General features: G+C 56.0%; 1 protein-coding gene across 3 annotated transcripts; it reads right to left on the reverse strand.

Moving 5' to 3' along the window:
• Window positions 1-83: 83 nt before the first annotated feature.
• CERS1 (ceramide synthase 1) lies at window positions 84-26,010 on the reverse strand. 3 transcript variants are annotated; one of them, XM_054465005.2, is made up of 7 exons: window positions 25,591-26,004; window positions 23,166-23,325; window positions 13,592-13,772; window positions 9,790-9,951; window positions 8,776-8,923; window positions 8,465-8,574; window positions 84-224 (listed from the first exon to the last, which is right to left on the reverse strand). In XM_054465005.2, exons 1-7 carry the CDS (start codon window positions 25,837-25,839, stop codon window positions 182-184), a joined length of 1,053 nt encoding a protein of 350 aa, XP_054320980.1. In that variant the 5' UTR covers window positions 25,840-26,004; the 3' UTR covers window positions 84-181. The 3 variants fall into 3 exon arrangements, with proteins under 3 accessions (XP_054320980.1, XP_054320981.1, XP_054320982.1); XM_054465006.2 differs by lacking the exon at window positions 84-224 and adding an exon at window positions 234-1,297 and having other exon boundaries at window positions 25,591-26,006; XM_054465007.2 differs by lacking the exon at window positions 84-224 and adding an exon at window positions 5,121-7,632 and having other exon boundaries at window positions 25,591-26,010.
• Window positions 26,011-27,110: the final 1,100 nt, after the last annotated feature.

Raw genomic sequence — 27,110 nt, forward strand, 5'->3', positions numbered from 1 at the left:
GGCAGGGGTCCTGGGGGGGCGTGGCCGGGAAATGGAGGCAGGATGAGGGGGCGGGGTCCCAGGGGAGGTGGCGGCGGCCCTAGAGGAGCAGAGTTGGAGGGGGTGGAGGGGCGCCAAGGACGGGGGGTGTGGGCGGGGTATTCGGGGTGGGGCCGGGTCCACGGGGGCGGGGCCGAGGGGTTCAGAAGCGCTTGTCCTTCACTAGGCCGTTCCTCAGTGGCTTCCTGGGGGTCAGAACCGGGGCAGGTTAGCCTGGGAGCCCCACGCGGCCGCCTGGCCCTCTTTCCTGCTTCTTCTCTGGCCGTTTCACACCCCCTGGCTCCTTTTACCTGGCCAGGCCCGGGCCTCGCCTTCACCCTGCCTCTTCTTCAACCTGACCCGTAGGCACGTATGTTCCTCCTGGCACCCTGGCACTTCCTCCTTGCTACCCCCTCTCCAATTAAACCTTCCTCTTCCCCTCCTCCCTGCCTCTCCAGGCCGCTGGAGGGCAAAAGCCACGTACCAGCCTGGGCCTGACAACTCCACCGCCTCCACAGTGGGACCCTGCACATCCTCCTCTCCTCCACCACCCACCCCACGAAGGCTAGTCCTTGACTCCAGTGGCCCTGGCTGGCATCTGCTGTCCCTACTTACTTCCCTTCCATGTTCTTTTCTTTTTTTTTTTTTTTTTTTCGGTCTTACTCTGTGCTCCAGGCTAGAGCTGTGGCACGACTTCCAAGGCTCAATGGATCCTCCCACCTCAGCCTCCAGAGTAGCTGGGATTACAGGGGCATGCCACCACTCCCAGCTTTTTTTTTTTTTTTTTTTTTTTGAGACAGAATCTTGCTCTGTTGCCCAGTCTGGAGTGTGGTGGCACAATCTCAGCTCACTGGAACCTCTGCCTACTGAGTTCAAGCGATTCTCCTGCCTCAGCCTCCTGAGTAGTGTGGTGGCACCTGCCACCACACCCAGCTAATTTTTGTATTTTTAGTAGAGACAGGGTTTCACCATATCACCCAAGCTGGTCTTGAACTCCTGACCTCAGGTGATCCGTCCACCTTGGCCTCCCAAAGTGCTGGGATTACAGACGTGAGCCACCGCTCCTGGCCCCAGCTAACTTTTTTATTGTTTGTTGAGGTGAGGTCGCTATGTTGCCCAGGCTGGTCTCAAACTCCTGGGCTCAAGCAGTCAGCCCTCCTCCGCCTCCCAAAGGGCTTCTGTCACTTTAATTCGCTCTTCTCTTAGGCTGAAGCTCAGCTTCTCTGCATGCATTTCACAGCCAACTGGCTGTCCCCATCCAAGGACTGTTGGTCTTTATCTGAAAGGAGATAAGCCTTGCTTGGACCTCCCATCTGTCACTTGTCTTCTGATTTTGCCTGCGATCCTTGAGACCGTAAGTGGTGTTTCTTCGTCCACCCTTGTGGCTTCTCGATTCTTCCCGTAAGTGACACACTCTCCCCTTTTGGCTCTCGGAATGACTCCAGGGATTCCATTTCTGCATCAACACCTTTGGTATAAGGTGGGGGTTTGCCCTGAGGCTTACGGGAAACAAAGACACACCCTGACTGTTTTCCAGAGGGTTCCCGTGCTTTCCATTCCTGCCCTCCAGGATGGTCTTTAGTATTTGCTAAAGGTTTTAAGGTCTTAGGTCAGTTTCTCCACTCAGTTCCCACAGAGAGTATAGATTCCTCTAATGGTAAAGTTTAGCATCGGCGCTTTTTATCAGAGCTTTCCTGCTGATTCTTGTTTGTTTTTTCTGCAAAAGCTTCAAAGTGTTCTCTACCCACTCAGAAACAGCTGTCAGTATTTGCCTTTTGGGGTGTGGGTGGGGGTGTACCCACCTTGGGGGAGATAGCTTTTCTCTGTTATCTTTTTTTCTTGTTTTTTGTTTTTTTTTTTGAGACGGAGTCTCGCTCTGTCGCCCAGGCTGGAGTGCAGTGGCACAATCTTGGCTCACTGCAACCTCTGCCTCCCAGGTTCACAGGATTCTCCTGCCTCAGCCTCCCGAGTAGCTGGGATTACAGGCATGCACCACCATGCCCGGGGTAAATTTTTTTTTTTTTTTTTTTGAGACGAAGTCTCGCTCTTGTCCCCCAGGCTGGAATGCGGTGGCATGATCTTGGCTCACTGCAACCTCTGCATCCTGGGTTCAAGCGATTCTCCTGCCTCAGCCCCCCAAGTAGCTGGGATTACAGGTGCCTGCCACCACGCCCAGCTAATTTTTGTATTTTTAGTAGAGATGGGGTTTTATCATGTTGGCTAGGCTGGTCTAGAACTCCTGACCTCAGGTGATCCACCCGCCTCGGCCTCCCAAAGTGCTGGGATTACAGGCGTGAGCACCGCGCCCCGCCAATTTTTATATTTTTAGTAGAGACGGGATTTCACCATGTTGGCCAGGCTGATCTCGAGCTCCTGACCTCAGGTGATCCATCCGCCTCAGCCTCTCAAAGTGCTGAGACTTATGGGCGTGAGCCACCATGCCGGGCCCAGATGGCCTTACTCTGATTGACACCTTTCGGCTTCTATCCACCACTGTGGTGAAAAGAGTCAGAGCGAGGGTGCAGAGAGAGAAGGATGATGCAGGCACTTTCTAGATGTTTCTTCATAGATGAGGAGGAGAGGGAGACAGAGGAGACAGGGCCCCCTGGGGTCTTGCAAGGGTTTTGCCCCAAATTGCTGTCAACACTGAGAGACTAGTGTTGACACTAGTCTATCACTAGAGAGGGAGTCTGGGGTGAAATTGGGGGCTGATTTGAGATATTTTAGAAGATGCTGGAAATGTCAAACATGGGAGATGGAGAATGACACTCAGCGGAGCTTCGTGGCTAGGAGAGAAATGTGGGAGTTGGTGTGGATTAAGTGTGGGCAGAGAAAGGGCCCCAGAAGAGGAAGAGGCCAGCCAGGAGGCCAGAGAGACAGAGCAGGAGTGCAGAGCAAATAAAGGGCTTCAAGGGCCAGGAGCAGTGGCTCACGCCTGTAATCCCAGCACTTTGGGAGGCCGAGCCAGGCGGATCACCTGACCCTAGGAGTTCGAGATCAGGCTGGGCAACACAGTGAGACCCCCATCTCTACAAAAATTTTAAACATAGCCGGGGCCAAGCATGGTGGCTCATACCTGTAATCCTAGCACTTTGGGAGGCCGAGATGGGTGGATCACCTGAGGTCAGGTGTTCAAGACCAGCCTGGGCCAACATTGTGAAACCTCATCTCTACTAACAAAAATACAACAATTAGCCAGGTGTGGTGCACAGGCCTGTAATCCCAGCTACTCGGGAGGCTGAGGCAGGAGAATCGCTTGAACCTGGAAGGCAGAGGTTGCAGTGAGCCGAGATCTCACCACTGTACTCCAGCCTGGGTGACAGAGCGAGACTGTCTCGAAAAAAAAAAAAAAAAAAAAGAATAAGAAGAAGAAGGGGAGGGGACTCTCTGGGGTTAGCACCAAGAGAGCCACATGGGAGCTGGACAGGAGTGGTCTTCCGGATGAGGGGAGGAAGACTGGGCACAGCTGGGCTTGAGGAAGACCCAGGAGGATCTAGGAATTCTGCTACAAGGGAGGGAAACAGGCTGATGAGGCCAGTGGTGGAGAAGAGCAGAGAGCACGTTCTCTCCTGGGTTGAAATGTCCTTGAATAGGCAAAGCTGGGTGAACATCCCTAGCCTCAGAGAGAGAGGGACTGTTGTCCACTGTAGCAGCAGGTGGACGTCCTCACCCGGCCACTCCTGCTTTCTTGGGGACATGTTGGCCAGATTATCAGTGCAGGAGATGATGATGATGGGGACAGCTGGTGCCCAGGAACCCTCAGGAGGGAAGATGCTCCTACATGGGCCAGACATAGGCGCTGAAGTTCACAGTTTTCTATTTTTATTTTTTGAGACAGGGTCTTGCTCTGTTACCGCAGCTGGGGTGCAGTGGTGCAGTCGTGGCTCACTGCAGCCTTGACCTCCTGGGCTCAAGCCATCCTCCAGCCTCGGCCTCCCAAAGTGCTGGGATTACAGGTGTGCGTCACCGTGCCCAGCCCAGTTCTTTAGAACTGCTGCAGGGGCGGTGGCAGGTGCAGCAGAGGTGAAAATGGGATTTACGGAGTATTGGGTGCAGGTCACCAGATCCAGAGAGAGGTGAGAGTGTCTCAATGGATGGCTGGTCCCGGCAGCCCCTGAGAGGGCAATGGGGACTTTGGACAGAGGGGCTGGGTCATGACAAGGACATGGGAGTGACCACAAGGAAGCTACGGGCATCAGTGTAGGAGAGAAGGGTACTGGCTACCCACATCACCAGGGGTCCCCTGAGGGCCATGAGGAGGACAGGGAATTCAGGGGAAGGGGTACAGATGAGGGGACCCTGGAGATGAGGCTGCTCAAGAAGCAGCAGTGGGGTGCAATGGGGTGAGGAAGAGATCAAGCCAATTAATTGCTCTCTGATGTGCTTCATGCCTCCTGAGTTATCTAAAAGTGGTTCTCGGTCTTGGTTTTCTGAAGGGTTCCAATCCTGATTGGATTTTCGGAACCAGGCAGTGGCTCATGCCTGTAATGCCAGCACTTTGGGAGGCTGAGGTGGGAGGATTGCTTGAGGCCAGGAGTTTGAGACCAGACTGGGTAATATAGTGAGATCTCGTCTCTACAAAAACACTTTAAAATTAGCTGGATATGATGGTGGGTGCCTGTGGTTCCAGCTACTTGGGAGGCTGAGGCGGGAGGATCACTTAAGCCCAGGAGGTTGAGGCTGCAGTGAACTATGATTGAGCCAGTGCACTCCAGCATGGGCAACAGAGTGGGGCCCTGTCGCTAAAAAAAAAAAAAAAAAAAAAAAAAAAAAAGAGAAAGAAGAAACAGGCTGGGCGCGGTGGCTCACGCCTACAATCCCAACACTTTGGGAGGCTGAGGCAGGAGGAACACTTGAGGTCAGGAGTTCAAGACCAGCCTGGCCAACATGGTGAAACCCCATTTGTAAAAATACAAAAATTAGCTGGGTCTGGTGACACATGCCTGTAGTCCCAGCTACTCAGGAGGCTGAGGCAGGAGAATTGCTTGAACCTGGGAGGCGGAGGTTACAGTGAGCTGAGATCACACCACTGCACTCCAGCCTGGGCGACAGAGCAAGACACTGTCTCAAAAAAAAAAAAAAAAAAAAAAAAGAAGCTTTTGGATTCAACTGTTAAAACGGTAATCCACCTGGAATCCTCTCTCTGCTGTGGAGAGCTTTCTTTTATTAAACTTTTGCTCCAACCTCAGACTTTGTGTCCACGTTCCTTGATTTTCTTGGTCGTGAGACCACAAGCTCAGACAACACCTTAGACAATAAGACCAGTGACCCTGACCTGCTTCACCATTGACAAGTGTCCTTATAAGAGAGAAGAGAGACGGAAGAGAAGAAGAGAAAGCCCTGGGAAGACAGAGACTGAGACTGGAGTGATACAGCCACAAAACAAGAAATGCCTGGAGCCACCAGAAGCCCAAGAGTCAAGGAGGGATCCTCGCCTAGAGTTCCCAGAGGGAGCACCGCCCAGCTGACCTTGATTTTCAACATCTGTCATCCAGAAATATTAGAGAATAAGTTCCTGTGGTTTTAAGTCACAAGTTTGTGTTACTTTTGTTGTTATAGAGTCCCTGGGAAAGTAACATTCAATGCCTTTTTTTCACTGCAACCTCTGCCTCCCAAGTTCAAGCGATTCTCCTGCCTCAGCCTCCTTAGTAGCTGGGATTGCAGGCGTGCGTCATCATGCCTGGATAATTTTTTGTATTTTTAGTAGAGACGGGGTTTCACCATGTTAGCCAGGCTGGTCTCCAACTCCTGACTTCAAGTGATGCACCTGCCTTGGCCTCCCAAAGTGCTGGGATTACAGGCGTGAGCCACCGCACCTGGCCTTCAATGCCATTTTTGATGGTCTCTCATACCTGTTTTTAAAATAAACTTTTTTGTTTGTTTTGGTTTGGTTTTTTTCTTTGTTTTGAGACAGGGTCTTGCTCTGTTGCTCTGGAGTATAGTGGTGTGATCACGGCTCACTGCAGCTCCCTGGCTTAAGCAATCCTCCTACCTCAGCCTCCTGAGTAGCTGGGACTATAGGTGTGTGCCACAACACATGGCTGGGTTTTTTTGGTTTTTTGGGTTGTGTGTGTGTGTATGTGTGTGTAGAAACTGGATATCCCTATATTGCCCAGGCTGGTCTTGAACACCTGGCCTCAAGCCATCCTCCTGCCTTGGCCTCCCAAAGTGCTGGGATTACAGACGTGAGCCACCACGCCTGGCCAAACACTTTTTTATTTTAGAATAATTTTAGATTTACAGAGATGCTACAAAGGGAGTAGAGGGAGCTCATGTCACCTCCATCCAGCTTCCCTGACATTACAGCTTACATTTCCATGGCACATGGGTCGCAGCTAAAGAAACCAACATTGGTGCTTTGCTATTAACTAAACTCTCCATATGATTTGAATTCACCAGCTTCTTGGTGAAGGTCCCTTTCCTGGTCCAGGAGCCCATGCTGCAGGTGGCATCTGTCTCCTTGGTCTCCTCTGACCCTGGATTGTTCCTCAGTCTTTCCCTGTTTCCCATGATCTTGACAGTTTCTGGGCATCCTGACAGGCTCTTTTGGAAGACGTCTCTCAGCCTGACTGCCTTCATCCCATCCTGTTTTATACCCAACTGCGCTAACTCCGGCTGTCCTTGGAGGAATTGAATTCTGCTGGTGGTGCCTATGGGATCAATCATCGCAGGATGTTCCCTGATACACTCTGGCACTTCTGTGCAGAGTCCATGCTTTGCCGTCCTAGAGGACATGCCAGCTCTTACCCTGTGTTCTGATGAGACATCCTCAGCGGGGACAGAGCCAGACACTGGTGGGGCTGGGAGGTCTGGCTTCCTCTTGTTCTGGGTTCTGCACCTCCAAGGATGTCCCCACCATGAGCTCACTGTTCTACAGCAAGAGGACCTTCCTGGTGTCTAGATGTGGCCAAACTGGTGCCCCCTTTAGCCATTGCCACCTTTGGAAGACTCCTTGGGGAGACCTAGCTGATCTCTGGAGAATTCCCGACTCAGGCCAGCTGCAGTGGCTCATGCCTGTAATCCCAGCAGCTTTGGGAGGCTAAGGCATGTGGATCACTTGAGCCCAGGTGTTTGAGACCAGCCTGAGGAACATGAGGAAACCCCAGCTCTACAAAAAATACAAAAGTTAGCACAGCATGGTGGTGCATGCCTGTGGTCCCAGCTACTTGGGAGGCTGAGGCAGGAGGATCACTTCCTGGGCCTGGGAGGCGGAGGTTGCAGCGAGCCGAGATCGTGCCACCGCACACTCCAGCCTGGACGACAGAGTGAGACCCTGTCTCAAAAAAAAAAAAGAATTCTTGACTCATGCTCAAAGGACAGTGCAATCTAACACCCTCAAAAGGAGGCTCCTAATGCCGCATCTGCCAGAACCCATGTGACCCTGCCCCAATCCCATTTCAGTCAATACCAGCTCGAGCCAAAAGTCTTGAGTCGTCTTTGATTCTTTTATTTCTGTTTCATCTACACCCAAGGCGAATCTGATGGGTTCTCCCTTCCAAACAGGGTGGGGGGTCTGATGCTCCTCTGCCTGGCTACAGCCCCGGATGTGTTAAATGTCTGCATCTCACACCTCCCGTTCCAAAAAATGTCACGGAGCTCTGAGCCACTGCTTCCCTGAAACCATCGTTCCCACGTCACTGATGGCCCCCACTGGCCAAATCAGAGGGCCTGGCTGATCAGCACCTTCCAGGGCCTTCCACAACCTCCTGCCCTGGCTCCTGCTCAAACACTCCTCACGTTGCCTATGAGACACTGCACACCCCGACTCTGCTTGTTACCCAATTCGGCCTCCATTCATCCCTGGCCCAGGCACCCACTGCCTGCCCCAGGCCTGGGGCTTCGGACACCATCTGGCTGTCACCCAGGGCTGGTGAGGCTCGTGGGCTGTCTCCTTCCCCAGGACTCCCTCCTGGGCTGGACTGAGTCTGAGCTCCCAGCCCCAGCTCCTGTTTGACTGGGCAGTGGGCTCCCCTGTCAGACTCGGAGGCCAGATGTCTCAGCCCAGATGGAGCCTGGGCTCTCTCTGCGGCCCTTGGCGTTCCTTCCTCCCCAGCCCCACTGCCACCAGCTCCAGTGGCGACATGGGTCAGAGGTCGTCATCCAGCCTGGCCAACAACTACTCCTCACCACCCATGGGGCCCTGGCTCGCCACTCCGGCCACGCCAGCCACTAGGCCTGGCCCTCAGTGTCCCTACCGCCAAGACCCTGCCTGTCGCCCTGCCTGCCCCTCCCCAGCCTCTCCCTCCCCTTCCTCACTGTCCTGTCCTTCAGGGTACTGGCCACATCATCCACGCCTTTATTGCAAGTCTCTGTTTTGGAGTAGGCTTGGGGGGCAGCATCCGCGTCGGCCTCATCTGCTGCTGGGTCTTGGGGGCCTGCCCACAAGCACGCTTGGACGGGTGACACTAAAGGAGGGAACGCAGGGCGCGGGCCCCTCCACACTCACTCGGCTTTGCTGGGCTTCAGGCTCTGGGCCTCGGCTGTGTCATACTCTCGCAGGTCCTTCAGCTCGCGCACCTGGCCTGTCAACACCTTGGCTGCAAATGCCACGATGTACTGCGAGAGGGGAGGGAGGTGCCAGTGAGAAGAAAGCCCGCCACGCCACTGCCCTGCTGACAGCTGTATGCTCCTGTCCCAGGCCCTCCACACAGGCTGTCTGTCACCTAAGGTGCCCCTCCCCGGGACTGCCTGAGGAAGGGACAGGGATTGGGACGAGGACGGGACCGCCACTGTGGAGGAGAGCTGGGGCCAACTCACCAGGAACCAGTAGAGGTTCATAAGGGTGAGCAGCAGCAGGAGCGCATTGAAGAAGAAGTAGAAGGGGATGTCAGGCACTGCCCGCAGACTGCAGTGACTGGTGGCATACAGGACCTTGAGCGGGAACCAGTAGAGGCGGAACCAGAACCTGCGGTGGGAGGAGTCAGGAGGCCGTGGGTGGAGGGGGACGGTGCCCTACCCAGTCCCTGTCCTATCCCGTCCTAGACCCACCCTTGCCCCCTTGTCCCATCCTTGCCCACCTCTGCCCACCTATTTCTTTTCTACTACTGCTCTGTCCCCCTCCCCTGCCATGCCCCACCCACCTTGCCAAGGCCCCACATCCTTCCCTGCCCAGCGCCCCCTTCCCTGCCAGGCCTCACCCACCTCGCCAAGGCCCTACCTCCTTCCCTGACCAGTCCCTCTCCTTCCCTGCCAGGCTCCGCCCACCTCACCATGGCCCCACCTCCTTCCCTGCCAGGCCCCACCCACCTGACCAAGGCCCCACCTCCTTCCCGGCCCAGTCCCTCCCCTTCTCTGCCAGGCCCCGCCCACCTCACCAAGCCCCCACCTCCTTCCCTGCACAGCGCCTCCCTTTCTCTGTCAGGTCTTCCCCACCACACCAAAGCCCTACCTCTTTCTCTGCCTAGCCCTACCCCAACCCTGCTTGGCCCCACCTCTGGCTTGCTCTGTATTAGTCTAGCTCCTCCCCTTCCACGCCTGGCCCAACCCATCTCACCAGGCCCCTCCCCTTCCTGGATCCACCCACCTCACCTGGCTTATCCTTTTCTGCCCAGCCCCACTCCTAGCTCAGTTGGCCCCACCCTAGTCCTACTCCTTTCCTGTAAAGCCCCGCCTCTTCACAGTCCCACCCAAATCATGAGGCCCCTCCCTTGTCATGCCACACCCACCTCACTGGGCCCCGTCTCCTTCCCTGCCTGGTCCCGCCCCTTTTCTGGCCACACCCACCTCACCAGGCCACACCTCCCTCCCTGCCCAGCACTCCCTACCACTCACCAGCTGAAGCCGAAGCTGAGGCAGCCCAGGTCTGCTGCCAAGGCATGCAGCCGATGGTAGGAGCCGCCGCGGGACTTGAAGTAAATGTTGAGCTTGGTGAACTCAAGCTGCACGTCACTGATATCGTGCAGGAAGAGCACAAGGATGCCCACATTGTGGTACCTGGGGGAGCAGCAGGCAGAGAGGAGAGGGCGGCTCACACTGGGGGACCTCCACTCTGCACTAAGGCCCCCAGCACAAAGTCCCTGGGCTACACCTCAGGCTCCCCGTGGGCCTCTTCAAAGCCACCCTTCCTGGCTTGCCTGCCCTGCCCATCTCCACTTCCCAGGATGCCCTTTCCTCACTGTCCCCCACTTAGCTGTGCACCCCCCAACCAGACCCTCATCTTCCTTGCCTCAGTGTCCCCGTGTGGCCCAGGGGGCTCCCTGGAAGTTTATTTTTCTTTTGAGACAGGGTCTTGCTCTGTGACCCAGGCTGGGGTGCAGTGGTGTGATCGGGCCCACTACAGCCTCAAACTCCTAGGCTCAAGTGATCCTCCCACCTCAGCCCCCGCAGGAGCTGGGACTACAGGAAAGCAACACCACACCCGGCTAATTTTTTTAATTTTTAGTAGAGACTGGGTCTCGCTATGTTGCCCAGAATGGCCTCAAACTCCTGGGCTCAAGCGATCTTCTCACTTTGGCCTCCCAAAGTGCTGGGATTACAGGCGGGAGCCACTGTGCCCAGTCTTGGAAGTTCCTTGCTGGCCCCTCCTCATCTTGGTGACCTCTGACCCTCTATGACCTCCGACTCTCACAGGCCTGGGCCACTCTATGTCCAGATCCTCCATGAACTTGTCCCTCACTTTGGACACCACCACCATGGTGAGACTTCCAGGTCTGTACGTGCAGCCTGGCCATCGCTGCAGGAAAGGCCTCTGCCACAGCCCATTAGGATCCTTTTTTTTTTTTAATTTTTTTTTTTTTGAGACAGAGTCTTGCTCTTGTTGCCCAGCCTGGAGTGCAATGACACGATCTCAGCTCACCGCAACCTCCACCTCCCGGGTTCAAGCAATTCTCCTGCCTCAGCTTTCCCAAGTAGCTGGCATTACAGGTATGCGCCACCACGCCCAGTTAATTTTGTATTTTTAGTAAAGACGGGGTTTCACCATGTTGGTCAGGCTGATCTCGAACTCCCAACCTCATGTGACCCACCTGCCTTGGCCTCCCAAAGTGCTGGGATTACAGGTGTGAGCCACCGTGCCCAGCCCCATTAGAATCTTAATAAGCCCAAAGACCATCCCCTGTCCTTCCGCAGAGTCTCCACCTGACAGATGCACTGCCCGAGGGGCCTGGATTCACCCTGGACTTGGGGAAGTGTCTCTCACCAAGTCCCTGTTCCTTGCTCTGTCTCCTGCCACAGGTCCTTTGCACGTGCTGTCCCCATGACCCAGCATGCCAGTGCCTGGTGTTCAGCACCTCCCTTCACTCCTTTCAGTCTCTGCTCATCTGCTCATCTGTCACCCCCAGACCAACGCACCTACACCTAACACCTGCAGCCACAGTTTTTTTTTGGAGACACAGCCTCGCTCTGTTGCCCAGGCCGGAATGCAGTGGTGAGATCTCGGCTCACTGCCACCTCCGCCTCCCGGGTTCAAGCAATTCTCCCACCTCAGCCTCTTGAGTAGCTTGGACTACAGGCACTCATCACCATGCCCAGCTAATCAGCTCATTTTTTTATTTTTAGCAGACACAGGGTTTCACCATGTTGGCCAGGCTGTTCTCGAACTCCTGACCTCAGGTGATCCGCCCACCTCGGCCTCCCAAAGTGCTGGGATTACAGGCATGAGCCACTGCACCTGGCCTTTTCTCCGTAATCCTTATCACCTTCAAATGAACTGTTCCTTCCTTCCTTTTTGGTTCTATCATCTGATTCTGCCCTCTAGAGAGCCTTGTCTGATAGAACTTTCTAGAACTATGGCAACGTTCTAAACCTGTATTGTCCAACATGGGAGCCACCAGCCACTTGTGGCCACTGAGCCCTTGAACTGTGGCTTGTGTGGCTGAGGAATGGAATGGGGGCTTTTTAAAATTATTTTTTAAACTAACCAGACGTGGTGGCTCACACCTGTAATCCCAGCACTTTGGGAGGCTGAGGCAGGTGGATCACTTGAGGTCAGGAGTTCAAGTCCAGCCTGGCCAATATGGAGAAACTCCATCTCTACTAAAAATATAATAATTAGCTGGTGTGATGGTATACCCCTGTAATCCCAGCTACTTGGGAGGCTGAGGCGAGGCGGGAGGATTGCTTGAACCTGGGAGCCGGAGGTTGCAGTGAGCCAATATCATGGCACTGCACTCCAGCCTGGGCGACAGAGCGAGACCCTGTCTCAAAAAAATAAGTAAGTAAATTAATAAATAAGATAAAGTAATTTAAAAAATATATTTATGTATGTGTTTATTTATTTTTGAGACGGAGTCTCACTCTGTCGCCCAGGCTGGAGTGCAGTGGCATGATCTCGGCTCACTGCAACCTCCGCCTCCCGGGTTCATGCCATTCTCCTGTCTCAGCCTCCTGAGTAGCTGGGACTACAGGCGCCCACCACCACGCCCAGCTAGTTTTTTGTATTTTTAGTAGAGACAGGGTTTCACTGTGTTAGCCAGGATGGTCTCGATCTCCTGACGTCGTGATCCGCTCGCCTCGGCCTCACAAAGTGCTGGGATTACAGGCATGAGCCACTGCGCCCAGCCTAAAAATTTATTTATTAGAGACAGGGTCTCCCTATGTTGCCTAGGTTGAACTCAAACTCCTGGGTTCAAGCAATCCTCCTGACTCAGCCTCCTAAGTAGCTGGGGGACTACAGGCATGAGCTACTGCTCCTGGAGTTTTATTTAAGTCTAATTAAAGTTGAAAGGGCCACCTCTTTGTTGCTCTATATTTGTGGGGCGTGGCTACTCTATTATCGCAGCTAGAGTGGCTAGTCCCGTAGGAATAGTATATGAGCAGTGTATTTCATTTTAAAGTTTCTGTCGGCCACATTTAACAAGAAAGAGAAAACAGGTAATATTAATTTTAATAATGCATTCTAATTAATTCAGTATATCCAAAATATTGTCATTTCAATATGGAGTCGAGATAACAAGGCCAGGCGTGGTGGCGCACGCCTGTAATCCCCGCACTTCAGGGAGCTGAGTTGGGAGGATCACTTGAGCCCAGGAGGTCCAGGCTGCAGTGAGCTATGGTCACGCCACTGCAATCCAGCCTGGGTGACAGAGCGAGACCTTGTCTCAAAAAAAAAAAAAGAGAGAAATAAAAGGGTGGATAAGATATTTTCACTCGGTTGTATACAAAGGCTTTGAAGCCGGGGTGGGTTTTATGCACACAGCACGGTGAGGTTTGGACAGACTCCATCTGAAAGGCTCACTGACGGCCGTGGTTGGCTCTAGAACATCAGGGTGTGTCAGCTGCGTTCACAGCCGTGCCCCCATTGCTTGGGCATGGCAGGTACTCAGGAACTCCTGGGTGTGTGACCTGGCTGGTCAAGGGCAGCGTCTGAGGAGCTGGGTGGGTGAGTGGGGTGGGGTGGCTATGGCTCTCTGGGCCTGTTTCACCCCATCCCTGCGGAATCTCCCTCAGGAATCTCCAGGCCCACATCCCCTCCTCAGCCTTCCTCCCTCTGGTCTGTCCCCTCGTCGGACCCCTGAGCACTCCGACCTGATGTGATCCCCTCCACGGCCTCCTCTGTGCCCTGCAGCAACATCATCAGCCTCCGCACTCTGTGTGGGCTGTGCCTCGGCCCCCTGCCACCCGATCCTGTCCTTACCGGAAGGCGTAGGAGGAGACGATGAGGATGAGAGTGACCACGTGGTGGAGCAGCATAACCACCGAGTCCTTGCGCCAGGTGTCCATGTATAGCGTAGCGTAGATGGAGTGGCCGTAGAAGCTTCCCTGGAGCAGGTAGGCGGCTGCAATGTCCCGTGGCACTGCCATGCCCGGCATCCAGTCTGCGGAGAGCCAAATCTCACAGTCAGGGCGCTGCGAAGCCTCTAGACAACCGCCTCCATGACCCGATGACACCCTCCAAGCCACACACGTCCTCCCAGTACCCAGGTAACCGTGAGTGTCTGATTGCTGGCTTTCCATTTCCAATTCTTTTTTTTTTTTTTTCGAGACAGAGTCTCCCTCTGTCGCCCAGGCTGGAGTGCAGTGGCGTGATCTCAGCTCCACGTCCTGGGTTCAAACGATTCTCCTGCTTCAGCCTCCTAAGTAGCTGGGACTACAGGTGCATGCCACCAAGCCCAGCTGACTTTTTGTATTTTTAGTAGAGACGGGGTTTCACTGTGTTAGCCAGGATGGTCTCGATCTCCTGACCTCATGATTCGCCCGCCTCGGCCTCCCAAAGTTCTGGGATTACAGGCGTGAGCCACCACGCCCAGCCATCTTTTTTTTTTTTTTTTTTTTTTTTTTTGAGACACAGTCTCGCTCTGTCACCAGACTGGAGTGCAGCGGCACGATCTCAGCTTACTGCAACCTCCACCTCCCAGGTTCAAGTGATTCTCCTGCCTCAGCCTCCAGAGTAGCTGGGATTACAGGTGCCGGACACCATGCCCGGCTAATTTTTTTGTATTTTTAGTAGAGATGGGCTTTTGCCATGTTGGACAGACTGGACCCGAACTCCTGACCTCAGGTGGTCTACCCGCCTCGGCCTCCCAAAGTGCTGGGATTACAGGTGTGAGCCACTGTGCCCGGCCAGGAGGGATTTTTATTTTAGGAAGAGTTTTGGGTTTCTAGAAAAATTGAGCAGATAGGACAGAAAGTTCCTTTCTCTCTTCTGCCCCAACACACCCACGGATTTCCATTTCCCTGGCTTTAAGTGGCATATTTGCTACAAATGCTGAACTAATATAGACACATTATTATCATTATATACATTTTAAATTTTTTATATATATTTTTAGAGTAGGTCTTGCTCTGCGGCCCATGCTGGAGTGCAGTGGTGTGATCATAGCTCACTGCAGCCTCGACCTCCTGGGCTCAAGTGATCCTCCCAGCTCAGCCTCCTGAGTAGCTGGGACCACAGGCACCCATCACCATGCCTGGATAATTTATTTATTTTTTAATTTTTGTGTTGCCATGTTGCCCAGGCTGGTCTCGAACTCCTGGGCTCAAGCAATCCTCCTGCCTTGGCCTCCCAAAGTGCTGGGATTACAGGCATGAGCCACCTCAACCAGCCCAGTGCCCCTTCTCGTTTTTTTGTTTTTTTTCTTGAGCTGGAGTCTTGCTCTGTAGCCCAGGCTAGAGTGCAGTGGCGGGATCTCGGCTCACTCCAACCTCCATATCCTGGGTTCAAGTGATTCTCCTGCCTCAGCATCCCGAGTCGCTGGGATTATAGGCACCCACCACCATGCCCAGCTAATTTTTTTTTTTCAGTAGAGACAGGGTTTCATTGTGTTGGCCAGGCTGGTCTTGAACTCCTGACCTCAGGTGATCTGCCCGCCTCGGCCTCCCAAAGTGCTGGGACTATGGGCATGAGCCACTGCGCCCGGCCCTCTTCCTGTCTTTGTCTTAACAGGTCCCTGGCTTGCGGGTGTCCTGGGCCCACTCCCTGCAAATCCCTGGCCCTGACAGAGGCGGCTGCCCATGGAGTCTTGCCATGCCTAGGCACACCATGCCACCAAGCGCAGGGTCTCCCACCAAGCGGGTCCTGCCTCACCTTCCCCTCCTCCTGCCTCCTGGTGCACCTGGCCACCACACTCAGGTGATGGGTCACACACCAGCCCACCTCACCACGTCCACCTCCTCCTCTCCTCAGCCACATCCCCAGAGGCTGCCAGACACCGAAGTCAAGGGCTATGCTCTGGATGGGCACGGTGGCTCACACCTGTAATCCCAGCACTTTGAGAGGCCGAGGCAGGAGAGTTGCTTGAGTCCAGGAGTTCGAGACCAGCCTGGACAACATGGTGAGATGTTGTCTCTGCAAAAAAAATATAAAAATTAGCCGGGGCCGGGCATAGTGGCTCACGCCTGTAATCCCAGTACTCTGGGAGGCCGAGGTGGGCGGATCACAAGGTCAGGAGATCGAGACCATCCTGGCTAACACAGTGAAACCCCGTCTCTACTAAAAATACAAAAAATTAGCTGGGTGTGGTGGCGAGCGCCTGTGGTCCCACCTACTCGGGAGGCTGAGGCAGGAGAATGGCATGAACCTGGGAGGCGGAGCATGCAGTGAGCCGAGATCGCGCCACTGCACTCCAGTCTGGGCGACAGAGCGAGACTCTGTCGCAAAAAAAAACAAAAAACAAAAAAAAACCCGGGTGAGGTGTTGTATGCCTGTAGTCCCAGCTACTCGGAGGCTGAGATGGGAGGATCACTTAAGTCCTGGAGGGAGGCAGAGGTGGTGGCAGAAGCTAAGATGTTGCCACTGCACTCCAGCCTGGGAGACACAGCCAGACCCTGTCTCAAAACAAAACAAAACAAAACAAACAAACAAAAAACAAAAAAAGGCGGGAAGCCATGCTGTGCTCTGCTCATACCAACCTGGAACTCTCTGGGTTGCTCCCCGTTCTCTGGCCACTCCCTTTCTGCAGACCCCCGAGACAGACCCTCCAGCCTCCATCTGCGGCTTCCTAGCCCCTGCCTTGGTGACCTGCCCTGCAGCCCAGCTGCCTCCAGATGCCCCATGAACCACCTCTGCGACAACTTTCATCTCGGCCTGGCCCCTTCTGCAGCCGAGTTACACTAGGACCCCCATCCAGGGTCCCCTCTTTGGCCCATGCCACCCCCACCCCAGTCCAGGCACTGTTGTCTCCTGCCCACATCTCTCCAGCGATCCCTGGCCTCCATGACTGTTTGTCCACTGTCCTCACTCAGCCCTGATGGCCATGTACACACAAACGGTCACCATGACCCAGCAAGTCCACTAGGGTGTGTGCCTGACAATGGAAAACAGGGACTCAAAGAGATACTCATGTGTCCCTGTCCACAGCAGCACACAACCAAACAGCAGACACAACCCGAATGTGCATTAGTGGATGGATGAAGAATAGACAGGCTACCTCCACACAGTGGAATACTATGCAGCCATGAAAAAGAATGAAGCACGGATCCATGCTACAATGTGGGTGAACCCCAAAAACATGATGCTGAGTAAGAGAAGCCAAACACAAAAGGTCACACAGTGTGAGACTCCAGTGATCTGAAATGCCCAGAACAGGCAAATCTACAGAGACAGGAAGCAGATTGGTGGCTGCCAGGGGCTGGGGGAGAGGACTGGTGAGTGACTGCTAATGGGACGGGGTTTCTTTTTGTGGGGGATGATAATGTTCCAGACCTAGACAGAGGGGGTGGTTGAACAACACTGTGAATGGACTAAAAGCTGATGAACTGTTCGCTTTAAAATGGTCAATTTTTGGCCAGGAGGCGGAGGCAGGTGGATCACCTGAGGTCAGGAGTTGGAGACCAGCCTGGCCAACATGGCGAAACCCTGTCTGTACTAAAAATACAAAAATTAGCTGGGCATGGTGGCGCATGCCTGTAATCCCAGGTACTCGGAAGGCTGAGGCAGGAGAATCACTTAAACCCAGGAGGCGGAGGTTGCGGTGAGCCGAGATCACGCCATTGCACTCCAGCCTGGGCAGCAAGAGTGAAACTCCATCTCCCAAAAAAAAAAAAAAAAAAAAAAAAAAAAATTGTGGTAAGATTTATATGGCAAAAACTTACCATCTAAGCCATCTGTTAAGTACACATTGTTGTGCAACCGTCACCAGCAGCCATCTCCAGAACACTCTCCTCTTCCCCAATGGAACAGTCCTCTGTCCCCATTAAACAGTCTCTCCCCATTCCCCTCCCCCCTCCCCCAGCCCCTGGCACCCCCCCATCCCACTTTCTGTCTCTATGAGTGGGATGACTTGTAGGAACCTCATATAAGTGGAATCACATAGTATTTGTCTTTTTGTGATTGGCTAAAATGCCTGATTTCAAGTTACATACATTTTACCTCAATAAAAAATGGAGGCCAACTGAGGTGGCTCACGCCTGTAATCCCACCACTTTGGGAGGCCAAGGTGGGTGGATCACTTGAGGTCAGAAGTTCAAGACCAGCCTGGCCAACATGGTGAAACCCCAGCTCTACTAAAAATACAAAAATTAGCCAGACGTGGTGATGCACACCTGTAGTCCCAGCTATTCGGGAGGCTGAGGCAGGAGAATCACTTGAACCTGGGAGGTGGAGGTTGCAGTGAGCTGAGATGGTGCCACCGCACTCCAGCCTGGGTGACACAGCGAGACTCCGTCTCAAAAAAAAAAATTAGCTGGGTGTGGTGGCTCGTGCCTGTAATCCCAGCTACTCACGAGGCTAAGGCAGGAGAATCCCTTGAACCTAGAAGGCAAAGGTTCCAGTGAGCTGAGATCACACCACTGCACTCCAGCCTGGGCGACAGAGTGAGACCCTGTCTCTAAAAAAAAAAAAAACTAAACAGGCTAGGTGAGGTGGCTCACGCCTGTAATCCCAGCACTTTGGGAGGCCGAGGCAGGCAGATCACCTGAAGTCGGGAGTTCAAGACCAGCCTGACCAACATGGTGAAACCCTGTCTGTACTAAAAATACAAAATTAGCCAGGTGTGGTAGTGCATGCCTGTAATCCCAGCTACTCCGGAGGCTGAGGCAGGAGAACTGCTTGAACCCAGGAGGCAGAGGCTGTGGTGAGCCAAGAGCGTGCCATTGCAACAAGAACCTGGCAACAAGAGCGAAACTCCGTCTCAAAAAAACAAACAACAAACAAACAAACAAAAAACCCTCCCCTATTCCACACCCTATTCCAGAATTTCCTTTTTTTTTTTTTTGAGACAGAGTCTTGCTCTGTCGCCTAGGCTGGAGTGCAGTAGCGTGATCTCGACTCACTGTAACCTCTACCTCCCAGGTTCAAGCGATTCTCTTGCCTCAGCCTGCCGAGTAACTGGGATTACAGGCATGCATCCCCACGCCTGGCTAATTTTTGTATTTTTAGTAGAGACAGGGTTTCACCATGTTGGCCAGGCTGGTCTCGAACTCCCGGCCTCAAGTGATCCGCCCACCTCAGCCTCCCAAAATGCTAGGATTACAGGTGTGAGCCACTGCGCCCAGCCCTCTTCGGCCCTCTTCCAGAATTTCAATGAAAATTGTTTGAAACTCTGAAATGCCCTGATCGTCTCCATCCTGACTCTCCAGAAACATGTGAGCCCGAGCTTTTGCCCAGGGCCACCTTGCTGGATCTGTTGCCCACCTTTCCAACAGGGGCCCCTCAACCCTCCTGTAGCTTTACCTCCCCACAGGATAGGGGGGAAGTCCTGGCTTAGTTCAGGGGTCTCAAATCTCCTCTCCCTCCTTTTGTTTTTTGAGAAAGGGCCTCACTCTGTCACCCTGGCTGGAATGTAGTGGTGCAATCTTGGCTCACTGCAGCCTCGACCTCCGGGCTCAAGCCTCAGCCTCAGCCTCCTGCCTCAGCCTCCCCAGGAGCTGGGACCACAGACACACGCCACCATATCCATCTAAGCCATTTGTTAGCTGATTTTATCTTTTTATTTTTTGTAGAGATGGCGTCTCACTATATTCCCAAGGTTGGTCTCGAACTCCTGGGCTCAAGTGATCCTCCCACCTTGGTCTCCCAAAGTACTGGGATTCCAGGAGTGAGCCACCATGCCTGGCCTGTCCCACCATGCCTGGCCTGTCCCACCTCTTCATACTCGTATCCCACCTGCTGTTGGGACACTCAGTGCCATCCCTGCCTTGTCTCCATCCCTGAATCCAGAATCTTGGTCTCCCTGACCAGCCCCCATCTCACAAGACCCTAGCATCATCCTCACCCTCTTCCTTTCATACCACCTGTAGGGTGGCAGCAAATACTATCAGCTCTGCCTTCTAAACATTTCTAAAATTGGCCACTTTGCTCCCATCCCTTCCCCTCAGCTCAGTCCTGGTGGGAGTCCCTTCAGGCTCCAGCTCCTGCTGTCAGCCCCCTCCTGGACCCCTGGGGTAGATGCCCAACCCAGGGTGACATCCCTCCTCTGCTCCCAGCCCACAGATAAGTAACAAATCCTGACCGTGGCCTCCGAGTCCTGGATGGCATGGCCCCCACTCGCCTGGACAGCAGTCCCTGCCTCTCCTGCCTGCCCCAGGCACCTCCAGGCCCTCACTCAGTCCCCTTCAGTGGGGCCACCCCTGTCCCTGCTAAAAACTGCCCCTCCCCACCTCCCCAACACAGCACACTGCCTCTTCTCTCCACACAAGTTTTCTCGTCCACACTTATTGCTGTTGATAGACCGCATACTGCACTGTCTGTCGCCCCTGCCACATGGCCAGCTTCATGAGGGCACAGGGCTTTCTCTGACCCGTTACTAGCTGTGTCTCAGCTGTGGCATACAGTAGTCGCTCAATAAATGCACATGGAAATAATCAGCTAACGTGAGTGTCATTTACAAAAAGCAACTAAGGCTGGACGAGGTGGCTCATGCCTGTAATCCCACCACTTTGGGAGGCTGAGGTGGGAGGACTGCTTGAGGCCAGGAGTTCAAGACCAGCCTGGCCAACATAGTGAGACCCCATCTCTACCAAAAAATACAAAAAAATTCGCTGGGAGTGGTGGCACACACCTGTGTCCCAGCTACTCAGAAGGCTGAGGTGGGATGATTGCTTGAGCCCAGGAGGTCCAGGCTGCAGTGAGCCATGATCGCACCACTGTACTCCAGCCTGAGCAACAGAGTAAGACCCCGTCTGGGAAAAAAAAAAAAGAAGCTAAAGGCAAATCCATTCCAAAATGTTAAGAGAGGCCAGGCACGGTGGCTCATGCCTGTAATCCCAACACTTTGGGAGGCTGAGGCGGGCGGATCACCTGAGGTCAGGAGTTTGAGACCAGTCTGGCCAACATGATGAAACCTCGTCTCTACCAAAAATACAAAAATTAGCCGAGTGTGGTGGCACGTGCCTATAATCCCAGCTACTCAGGAGGCTGAGGTAGGAGAATCGCTTGAACCTGCGAGATGGAGATTGCAGTGAGCCAAGATCGTGCCATCGCACTCCAGACTGGGTGACAGAGTGAGACCATCTCAAAAAAAAAAAAAAAAAAAAAAAAGTTATGAGAGTTTGATCATGGGTCATCCGTCTAGAAGAAAAACTGAGCAACAGCTAACACCTCCCTCTAGGAGATCAAGGTGTGTTACATGGGAAAAGTGGCCCCACAGGTGGCACATCCACTGTACACTCTGGGCTCTGTGCCACCAGGAGCCCTCTAGGCTGTTCCCATCACATGGCAGGAAACAGCTATCATGTGTCTCCCTGGCCCACAGCCCTGGTGGTCCTCGCAGGGCAGAGAAGCCGCAGCCCCCACTGCCCCATTGCGGATGGGGTTTCCTGCATCAGCCTGCCCAGTGGCGATGCCGGCCCTGCCCTGCATTCTCTGCCAGGACAGGTCACACAGAGCGCGCTGCAGCCACCTCCCTGCCCAGCCCACCCGGAGCCCAGGCCACATCCACTCCAATCAACTGGACACAGCCACTTCTTATCATCTTCCCCTCCACCCCCCCACCCCCAGACAGGGTCTCGCTCTGTTGCCCAGGCTGGAGTGCAGTGCCATGACCTCAACTCACTTCAACCTCCACCTACCGGGTTCAAGCAATTCTCCCACCTCAGCCTCCCAAGTAGCTGGTACTACAGACGTGCCCCACCACACCAGGCTAATTTTTGGTAGAGATGGAGGTCTCAGCATGCTGCCCCAGCTGCTCTTGAACTCCTGTGCTCAAGTAATCCTCCCACCTCCGCCTCCCAAAGTGTTAGGATTACAGGTGTGAGCCAGTGAGCCACCACGCCCAGCCCACTTCTCATTCTCATCATCTTTTTTTTTTTTTTTTTTGGAAATGAAGTCTTGCTCTGTCACCCAGGCTGGAGTACAGTGGCACCATCTCAGCTCACTGCAACCTCCGCCTCCCGGGTTCAAGCTATTCTCCTGCCTCAGCCTCCCAAGTAGCTGGGATTACAGGCACATGCCACCATGCCTGGCTAATTTTTGTATTTTTAGTAGAGAAGGGGTTTCACTATGTTGGCTATGCTGGTCTTGAACTCCTGACCTCAAGTGATCCACCTGCCTCAGCCTCCCAAAGTGCTGGGATTACAGGTGTGAGCCATTGCACCAGGCCTCATCATGTTTATCTCCTCACCAAGATGGTGCAAACCAAGGGGACCCTCTCACCTCCACAGGGCAGCCAGAGGAAGCATTTTGTCATCCACAAAACCCAATCCTCTCCATGCTGTGCTTAAAAACATCACATTCAGGCCTGGCGCGGTGGCTCACACCTGTAATCCCAGCACTTTGGGAGGCCGAGGCGGGCAGATCATGAGGTCAGGAGATTGAGACCATCCTGGCTAACACGGTGAAACCCTGTCTCTACTAAAAATACAAAAAATTAGCCAGGCATGGTGGCGGGCGCCTGTAGTCCCAGCTACTCAGGAGGCTGAGGCAGGAGAATGGCGTGAACCTGGGAGGCGGAGCTTGCAGTGAGCCGAGATCGCGCCACTGCACTCCAGCCTGGGCGACAGAGCGAGACTCTGTCTCAAAAAAAAACAAAAAAACCCACCACATTCAGGAGGAACTCAAACTGCTGCCTCAGCTCTCTGCTGCCACCCTCCTCCTGTCCCCATGCAATGTGAGTGCCTCCGGGCCTTCGCACATGCTGTTACCGACACCTGGAATGCCTGCCTGGACCCACACAGGGGTCCCTCCAGGATGTCTTCCCTGAGCTCCAACACGGCCAGATACCCCCTTTCCTGTCCCCAGGGATCACCTTTGTCTTGGGGCTGGCTTAACTTCTGAGACACCCATAGGAGCTCTGATTCTGATAAGCATCCCCTTACACTGTTCTTTTTTTCTTTTCTTTTCTTTTTTTAATACGGAGTCTCGCTCTGTCACCCAGGCTGGAGTGCAGTGGCGCGATCACGGCTCACTGCAACCTCTGCCTCCCAGGTTCAAGCGACTCTCCTGCCTCAGCCTCCCGAGTAGCTGGGATTACAGGCGTCCACCACACCCAGCTAATTTTTTGTATTTTTAGTAGAGACGGGGTTTCACCGTGTTAGCCAGGATGGTCTCGATCTCCTGACCTCGTGATCCGTGATCCACCCACCTTGGCCTCCCAAAGTGCTGGGATTACAGGCGTGAGCCACTGCGCCCGGCCCTCTTTTTCTTTTTGGATACAAGACAGTGTCTCACTCTGTCGCCCAGGCTGGAGTGCAGTGGCATGCTCATAGCTCCCCTTGGCCTCTAACTCCTGGGCTCCAGCGATCCTCCTGCTTCTGCCTCATGAGTAGCTGGGACCACAAGCCTGGCGTCTTTGTGTTTTAAGCAGAGCCCTCCTGGCCATCCCCTCAGGGCCTACCGTGGAAGACAGATGGCGGGTCATGGAAAAAGGGGTAGTCGGTGCCAAACAGCAGGTAGGCACTGTAGCTCCAGCTGCCCAGGTAGAAGAGAAACTTCCAAGCGCTCTCGGGCATCTTGGCGGCATCTCTGGGCTGGAGGCGGCACCGCTTCGCCAGGGGCTATGAGGGAGAAGACGGGCGGGCAGCCATTGGTGCTGGGGGCCAGAGACTGCTCCTTCAGGGTGGGGAAACTGAGGCCCAGGGACTCCCCAGGCCGGGCAGCACTGGGAAGGCCTGTCCCCCATGCCCACAGCCACCTGGAGCATAAACAGAGCCCACAGGCGCCTGCCAAGGCTAAACTTAGTGCCCAGCTGTCCGGCCGCGGCGGTGCTGGGAGGGGAGTGAGGGGGGAGGCCCCGAGGGGAGCAGGAGGGCTCTGGGGGCCGGGAGGGGGACACTTGGGCTTACGGTGAGGGAGACAGATGGATGCGTCAGCCCAAGGGAGTTGGGCTGGAAGTGACCCTTGAAGGGAACATGGAGGGGTTATATGGGGGCATCTTGGGAAACACAGAGAGCCCCATGGGACCGACACATAGGGGAGAGGAAGAACTTGTGAGGAAGCCGCCCCTTCAGTGCGGGAATCTGGAGAGACCAGAGGCTAGGGGGCTGGGAGAGACTGGGGGGAAGGTGTGGGGGGGACATGGGAACTTGGGGGCGATGAAAGGGGAGGAGGGGCTGGAGGCAAAAAAAGGGGACAAGAGACGGAAAAGGTGTCACAGGCGAGCTGAGACCCTGAGGGGGTATTGGGAGTGCAGAGGAAGCTGCTGGCTCCAAGGCAGGGGTTGGGGAGTGCGGTGGGTGGGTGCGGGGGGCTCAAGCTCCCTGGGGGCGGGGCTCCAGAGCTGCCCGGCCAAGCCCCGCCCCTGGACAAGTCCCACCCCCTTCCCAGAGGCTGAGGGGGCCGGAGCCCAGAGCACCCAACAGTTGTCATGGAGACAGCTGGAGCCGGCTCCGGTAACCCCTGGCAACGAGGCTGCTGCCAAGAAGATGAGCTTCGGAACACCCGGCAGCCCCTCCACCCATTTCTGAGGAAGGGCGAGCCTCGAAATGGGGCGAGCACCCCACCCAAGGGGCTGGGGAGGGCCCCCGGGCTCCGCCCTGGTAGTCTACCAGCCGCCACATCCTCCTGTCCAGCGAGGGTGGGGGGCCGCTTGCCCTCCTGGGTCTCGGACTTCCCAGCTGGAAATCGGGAAGAAGGCAGGGGCAACAAGCAGGATAAAGACCACTGCGGACCCAGGGAGGAGCCCTGGACAGCCCTGTCTCCCCCTCCCACAGCAGGGGTGTGGCTGGGGTCTCTCCCCCATGTGGGTGATATGGGGACGGGAGTGGGGAGAGTGGCAGTCAGACAACAGCCCATCATCGACCTCACAAGGGCCAGCCTCTTCCCGGCCAGCAGAGAAAGGCCCCTTTGTTGGCGCTGGGCACACTGTCCCTGCACCCTCCAGCCAGGCGGGCGGGGTGATACCAGCTGGTCCACGGGGGTGTCCAGGCCAAGCTAAAGGCCCAAACACCTTCCAACCAGCTCCTGCCACAGCGACCCCTCCCCAGGGAAGTGAGTGGGGTCAGGCGCTAATGTCACCATCATGGTCACTCTCTCGTAGGGGCGATGGTCTCAGCAGAAACTGGGGAATTCTGCTGTCGCCTCTTGGAGGCAGCACTGTCCAACCCTGAAGCCCCGGGCCATGTCACCTCCAAGGGAGCGACCACTGGCGTGGACAGAGCACCCAGGCCCTTGCCATCCCTGGTCGGAGGGTGGCGCTGACCCCAGACAGGCACAAGGCAGCGACCCGGCAGCTCCTGCCTCTTCCCGATTGCAGCGGGCAAGCCGGCCCCGCCGCCGCACGGACCCCGCAGAAAACCGGCAGCAGACCTCGCTCCAGGCCAGCGCGCAGCCCGCATGGCAGGGAGGCGCATGGCGCAGGCCGCGGTGCGCCGATCCCTCCCGTTCCCGGTCCTGGGCTTCTCAATGTCTGGCTCGGCCCTGCCGGAAAGAGCGCGCGGTGGCCGGAGCCATCCACCGCGCGAGGCCCCCTGGTCCCAAACTGACCGGAAAGGGCCGTGCCTCGGTCCCCCACGTCTCAAACATCCCACCTGTCTCGGGCCCCCCCATGTCCCAGACTCACCCCAGCCCGGCCACACCCCCGCATCCACCCGGTTCCCCCACGCCGCACTGTCTGAAGGGGGCGCGCGGCGGCCCGAGAGACCTTATCCTGGGGCTCCAACGTCCTGGGCCTCTCCAGCCCGAGGCCCCCACCCACGTTCCGGCGACCCCTTCATCCGCAGCAGCCAGCACTGGAAGAAAGGAACGCGCCGGCGGCCCCAGGTCCCCGGTCCCGGCTTCCCCCAGTCCGGGGTCCCCTCGTCCCGGACCCCCGCCACACTGACCCGAAAGAGGCGCGCAGTGGCCGCGGAGCGCAGCGCGGTCCAGCCCAGCGCGCCGAGCGCCAGCAGCAGCAGCTCGGGCGGCGCCAGGTGCGCGTGCTCAGCCAGGCCGCGACGCGCCAGCCCCCAGCCGCAGTCCGTGCAGCCTCGCGCCGCCGCCAGCGCGCTGCCCCAGCCGCGCTGCACTAGCTGCGCGTAGCTCGGCATGGGCTCGGGCCCCGTCGGCCCCGCCGCGGGCCCTGCCGCCGCCATACCGCCCGCTAGCCCGCCGTGCCCGTCGCCTGCGCCCGCCCGCGGTAGCCGACGGAGCCGCGCGCCCCGCGTCACGCGCCGCAGCTGGGCCGGGGGCGCGCGGGCGGGAGAGCGGAGGGCGGAGGGGCGGGACCGGCGCAAGCTCCGCCCCGCCGGGGGCGCGGCTGGGGGGCGGCCGGTGGGGACGCGGGGCGCCCTGGAGGCGGGCCCGCGCCCCTGCCCATTTCCCAGCAGAGAAACTCAGGCGTGGGGAGACGGGGGCCGGAGCTGGGGGCCCGTTGGACCTGGACCCCGAGAGACCCCGCGCACCGCCGTGTCGCGCCCCCATGCCTGCCCCGCGCGCCGCCCGCTCCCCCACCCCACCGCGCCGTGCCCGTGACGGGGGGCACGGGGGACACTAGCAGGCAGTCCCCTCAACTGGCGACTTCCGCTCCTCCCGGCCCTCCAGCACGCCACGCCGCTCCCGCTCCATCGCCCCGGCCCGCTCCGACCTCACCGTTCTTGGAGCCCTCGCTCCTCCTCAAGGACCCGAGGCCTGGCACGCCTTGGCACAGTCTTGGGACCATCCCGTGGCCTTCCCGCATTCAGGAGGCGTAGGCTCAATGAAACATTCTCATTCTTCAAAAGGACACGGCCCACGCCAGGGCGTTGGGAGGCGCACCTAGTGGAGACGCAGCTCTCTGCCCTACACCAGGAGCTTGGCAATGGGGTTCCAGCCTGGACGCGGGGACCCTGGGCACTTCCCAGGCATCTTCTTCTGCAGGTCTGCAGAGCGGGCTACTGGGACAAAGGTGTGATGGGGGCTGCTGAGATGAGGGGGTTCTCTGAGGGTCACTTGCTGCTGTTTGTGACCCTGGGGAACCCGGGGGGTGGCTCCCCAACATCAGGTTAATACAGGAATTGCAGAGAGGCTGCAGGAGTGGCTGCCAACGTGGGAGGGACTCCCAATCTGGATCGACTGTGACATCACTGGGACCACCATAAGTGACTTTCCAATGCACTGTTCATTGACAAGGCCCTATGCCCAAAGCCACTGAAGGCCATCGAGGAAGACACTGGTCACCTCTGTTAGGACCATCTCCCCAGGCACTGCTGCACCCCCCCATCCTAACCCCCAGGATGTCCCCACACCTGGCCTTCAAGGTGCAGGATGCAGGGATGAGTCCTGCAGCAGCCGCGCTGGCTCCCACACACCTGCACCTGACCTTCAGGGGCACAGGTGAACACACCTAGTCCCCACACCCAGTCCCCTACACACATCCAGGTGGCCC

Source organism: Pongo pygmaeus, chromosome 20 (genome assembly GCF_028885625.2).
Source record: "Pongo pygmaeus isolate AG05252 chromosome 20, NHGRI_mPonPyg2-v2.0_pri, whole genome shotgun sequence".
NCBI lineage: Eukaryota > Metazoa > Chordata > Mammalia > Primates > Hominidae > Pongo > Pongo pygmaeus.